This window comes from Triticum aestivum, chromosome 6B, assembly GCF_018294505.1.
Source record: "Triticum aestivum cultivar Chinese Spring chromosome 6B, IWGSC CS RefSeq v2.1, whole genome shotgun sequence".
Classification (NCBI taxonomy): domain Eukaryota; kingdom Viridiplantae; phylum Streptophyta; class Magnoliopsida; order Poales; family Poaceae; genus Triticum; species Triticum aestivum.
Genome location: NC_057810.1, coordinates 109693133 through 109698669, shown reverse-complemented (window position 1 = coordinate 109698669; position 5537 = coordinate 109693133). Strand labels below are relative to the sequence as shown.

Genomic DNA, 5537 nt, shown 5'->3' with positions numbered 1-5537 from the left:
TGTGTGTATTGGCCTTTGGCCCCTTAGAAATACAAGTTGCATATTTCCTAATACTTACATTGCCACTTCTACTTGTCTGTTGGTAAATTACTTTGCTGAACTATTACTTATGGAATAGAATGCTAAGTCCTCTTTTGACGTATTGAATGGAATACCAAGTTGTCCAAATTTTCCAAATGGTACAAACATGTGTAGACCCTTCAGCCTATTCTTTGGCAATTATCAAAGGGGCAGTAAGAAGAATGCGCCTATGATCCGTCCCTGCTTCATGGGATTCTGTTTCCTGATATTATAATTTGGGAAAAATAAAACTGTCATATAAAACCATTTATGTCATCATGTCAAACCAGTGCAGCTTAAGGGTATGTTTGGTAACCCCCCAACTCCTCAACTCTGTAGCCCAGCTTCCGTCCAAAAACCGGAAGTTGAGGATACATTCGGGAGCACAGCTTCTCCATTGTTAGCACTGGCCTGGGTTGGCAGCCCATTTGCCTTGGATGTGGCCCGGCTCGGAAGGATATCAACCTGGGCTTTCAGCCCAACAATCAAGGAAATGTGTGGCTGATCCCAGCTATCATGTAGACGAAGACGGAGCAGAGAGAGGACAACGAGGTTGGACAGCGTGTGCAGTGTAGAATCTGCTGGAGGAGCTCACCTCCAATGGATCCAGTGACGCACGGGTGGAGAGGTCGGCCTCAATGGCGCCCGTGCACGCGGAGCAAGTTGTGCCCGTGACCCGCACACGCGGTAGGAGCAGGCTGGGCCGCGCCAGGTAGATCAAGGGCGAGCGGTGGTCAGGACAAAGGCGAGCTGGGGCGTGGAAAAAGGTGAGCGGGCTGACGTGACCGTGCAAGGACGGCAGGGCGGTGGGTGGGGGTGGTGGAGCTCGAGCAGGGGTGGGGGAGGGGGAGGGAGGAGAAGAGGGGATGGGTGAGAATCTTCTTTTTACCATCTTCTCCAACTCCTCAAATTTTGCACTAAAACGATCGCCAGCTTCTCATTATCAACATCAGGACTTAGGTGGTTCGGTCCAGCTCGGGACCCAGAGTTGGAGAAGCTGGCAGCTGGAGATTTAGCGAACGCACCCTGAAGTGTCTGATGGTGCTCCTCCCTGGAAGGATGAATTTTGTACTACTTTACTTTGTCAGATACTAGTCTGCAAGGTCCAAGCAACAATTGTCCCTATTTAGTAAGCTCGTCCAAATTTCTGAGGCTTCTTGTAGCAAGTTGGGTTAATTATGCATTTTTTTGAAGTCCTGCCTTTTTATTATTATTTATTCACTAATGGGTTCTTAACTAGCGAATTGTATGCACTGTTGTAGTTGGCAAGTTGTTCACACTAACAATACAGATAAGGAAATGTTTTTTATTAGGGGAAAATACACGTTTATTTTGGATGATAAAGATCATGTTTCTGTTTTGTTCTTTTCTTGTACATCTTCATTATCTGTTTTTTTTATTAACGATATGTCACCGGTAATCATATTCTTCAGTTAGTGATGACTGCTGATGTGCATATCATTATTGTTATCCCAGTTGTTTCAAAGCAACTCATTTTGCTGCAAATGGTTCTGTATGTAGGGTGCCTGTGGATCCACTTGAGTGGCAGATTTCTCAAGAGATGGCAAATAGTATAGTTGCGTCCTTGGCTAACACAATTGGAGCTGCGGAGTCTGTATTGAGGGTGGCTGCAACTGGACATGACAAGAAACTCTTGTTCAAGGTATTCTCAGAACTCCACTTCATATGTTCTCTCTGGAGGACTATTGAGGCAGAGAAATAATCATCTTCGGCCAGTTTTTGGATGTTAACAGCTCTTGCTTGTTAATATCCTGTCGAGATTCTCTGTGAAAACGACAGTTTTGCATGTTTCCAAATGTGTTCTTGCGATACAAAGGGCATGGAGGAAAGAGATCGAATTTCTCTTCTCATTCTAATGCAGCTTCTGATGTTTGACCCATCAGCTATGTGCTATAGGGCTTTCATACATGTTGGTCAGCTTACGGTAAAATCTTCACCCTTGCATTGCAGGTGGTTTTTACTCTGTATTTCCTAGCAGCTTTGGGAAGGGTTGTCTCAGGCGCTGCGATTGCTTATGCTGGTAATTCGACCACACTGCTTGATACTGCATTACTTGTGCATGCTTTAGATCTGCTGGCGTAACACCTTCTGCATTTCCATTTGTTGTCTTTGCCAGCTCTATGCATCTTCTCCCTCTACATGTTTGCGCAAAGCACCGACCAGTTTGATCAGCTCCCTTGGGTTCCTTTAGGAAGAGACTCGCTGGGCGGCGCCCAGGATACCACATGATTTCTTCATGCACATGTCTTGCCGATCATTTTTTTTTCTTCATTGTTCGAGTTCTGTATATGGCCATGGAGGCCAATAGCTTGAACCGTACCCAGTGTTGTTTTAAGATGAACACTGGTGCGCCACGTGTGCAGCCATGTGCATTCCCTTTTTTTAAAGGGGAGATGAATGCGACATTAATAAAAAAGAGAGAAGGCATTCACGCAAGCATAGTAGGGTGAGCAGCTAGAGATTTTTAGACAGAATCATCTCTCTGAGTTACTCCCTTCGATCCAAAGTAAGTGTCGTGAACTAAAACCATGGCACTTATTTTGGATCGGAGGGAGTATCACTTAAAGGGGAAATGGCAGTCCACAATACACCATGATGGTTCAACAAGTAGTAGCAATGTAATTTTACCTTTTGAAATAATCAGAACGTGACATTCAAACTGATCAGGCACAGCCTCCTTTTATCTGCACAACAATAGTAGCACCAATTAAGCAGACATCAACCATATGGAAATAACAAACTTCACCTGCGGAAATCCAATTCGGCTCTTGGGAGCATATATGCTCCTGTCCACCAAAAACCTTCTTTTGCAAATGTCATTTTTTTTGAAAAAAAAAATATGTACATGTGTCCTTTGTCACACCAAAATGATACCTGCAAATTTTTAGGAGGAAAGCTTAAGCATTTTGATCCGTGCAAAAAACAGATCAAACCCAATGAAGCTCAGGTTGGCCCCCATGAAGCTCCGCGAGTGCCTATACTCTTATACAATACAACTTAAATGGATATTTGCTAGTATATTCGGTTTATTTGATCTCGATTCACAAAACCTAGCTCAAGTTCGTCACCCCAAATCCCCTCGACCCCCTTTCTGTGTGTGACAATTGGTATCTAGAGCACATGCATGGGAGATGTCGTGAGCAGATGACACTAGTAGAAAAAGGCCTAATGTGAAGCACATTAGTTCCGGTTTGTAATTGGACCGGCACTAATGTGACCATTAGTGCTGGGTCCAACGGCTAGGCGGGCGGCATTTCAAAAATTAAATTTTAGTCTAGCATTTAAAAAATATATAAAAATAGTTTTATGTACATAAAAATTGAACATATTTTTTTTTTGAAAATGTTGATCTTGTATAAAAATTTATAATTATCTATTTCAAAAATGTTAAATATGTATTGGAAAATGTACCTGGTATACACTTAAAATGTAAAATATGTATGAGAAAAAGTATTCGTCAAAAATAGTTTTTAATTTATTAATGAAGTACTGAAAAATGTTAAATATGTATAAGAAAATGTTTCTGATGTACAAAAAAAATGTAGACCTGTGTTGAAGATAAAAAGGCAAAAAAAAATAAAGACTATAAAACCAAAGAAACAAAAAAAAAAGCGAGAAAATTGATTAAACCAAGAGAGAAACAAGAATACAAAGAAAAGGAGAGAAAGAAAGAAAACAAAAAAGTAGTGAAAACGAAAAAAAACAAAAAAAGTGAAAAAAAATGAGAAAGGGAAAACATGAAGGAAACAAAGAAAAAGCAGAAAACAGAAGAAAAGTGGTGAAGAAACTATGAAAACCGAAAGAAAGAAATAGAATACAACTAAGAAGAAGAAACACATGAAAACCACACAATACCGAACCAAAACAGTACAACGATCGATCGATTACTACCAAGGAGCATCCCAGCTAATGAAAAAAAACTGACAAATGGGCTAGCCTAGCAGCTACGCGAGGGAAGAAAACCTTCAGGCGAGACAATAGGTATACTAGCTATAAGAAAGATATAGCTCTCGCAATTCCACGTGGAAGCGACAATGTTTCTAGCGATGTGATAGGCGACCTTTGAGCGACAATGTAGTTGGTCGGCACATTAGTTTTTATGAACGTTAGTTCAACACACGTTAAAAAGATGTTCTCTTCTAAAAAAAGTTAAAAAGATGTTCATGCAATGTAGTATTAATTTATTCATCGCACATTCCCTGAACAACTTTTTGCCCGTCCCAGTTCAGTAATTCCTGCAGGCGAGGCTATAGTGTGTCTTGCAGTAAGCGAGATATATCACTGGTGATTCGACGCATTATGCGTGGAACAAGATCCACCATCAGCGCTTATTGTCGTAGATAGTGGAGGCAAAGTGTACAAGCTCTCGCCCGCCCCATTAACCATTTTGCACTTTTTATTTATATTTTGGACAGATCCTAAAAATAATATTTTTGGAAAAAATATTATTGGATATTTTTTAAAAATATTAAAATAAGGAAACACTTATATTATAGGAAAATGTTCATGTATAATCAAAACTGTTCTTATATCTAAAATAAAATGGTCATCGTGTATTTTTTTAAAAAAATCTTATACATAAATATATTCATATATTTTAAAAATATATATTTAGTAAAGCATGATTTTTAAAAATTGATTTATAAGAAATACATTTGTCATTGCATATTTGAAAAATGTTCACTACGTCTTCTATCAAATGCTCACCACGTCTTTGTTAAAAAGTCATCGCGTATTGTCAAATGTCCATTGTGTATTTTAAATATATTCACGTGTAAGAAAATACATTTATATTTTTTGAAAAGTAAGCATTTATAGAAAACATCATTTTTGTAGTTTCCTAATAATATTGGAAATCTATGTGCAAGTTTTCAAGAGAAGTCACAATGCCGGCTCAGTCTCTCAGAGATGCTCATAGAGGCAGGTGTGTGTGTTCATAGGGGTGAGTGTATGTGCGTATGTATGAGCGCTTGCGTCTGTACTGTGTTCAAAATAATAATATGATTCTATAATATAATCTTAAAAATTGTTTTTATATGCTACGTACTCCCCCCATTTGTTTTACTCCACATATTAGGTTTTGTCCTAAGTCAAACTTTGTAAAGTTTAACCGATATTATATTATATTTAAAAATATTAACATAGACAAAATCAGTTAAATACAATATGAAAATATATTTCATGATGTATCTAATGATATTGATTTTGTATTGTGAATGCTAGTACTTTATTATGTAATTTTGGTCAAACTTCAAAAGATTTGCTTTACGATAAACCTAGCATACGGTGTATAAAGAACAAAAAAGATACTTGTGTAATATAAGTGGTTCTTTTAGTAAACTTATTAAATTATTTTTTGACTTTTCAAAGCTTCCTTTTTCTCCCTCTGATTCATTTCTTTCGATGCCCTCTTAAAACCCAGCATACATCTTCTTGAAAAAGAGAAACAGAGAAAG

General features: G+C 38.5%; 1 protein-coding gene across 2 annotated transcripts in view; it reads left to right on the top strand.

The window, feature by feature from the left end:
* LOC123136050 (reticulon-like protein B23) overlaps nt 1-2517 on the top strand; it is a 5042-nt gene extending 2525 nt beyond the window's left edge. For both annotated transcript variants that reach the window (XM_044555340.1, XM_044555339.1), the window contains 3 exons: nt 1582-1723; nt 2032-2101; nt 2198-2517. In XM_044555340.1, the coding sequence (XP_044411275.1) occupies nt 1582-1723; nt 2032-2101; nt 2198-2310 (325 nt within the window). In that variant the 3' untranslated portion in view covers nt 2311-2517. The remainder of the gene's footprint in view (nt 1-1581; nt 1724-2031; nt 2102-2197) is intronic.
* Nucleotides 2518-5537: the final 3020 nt, after the last annotated feature.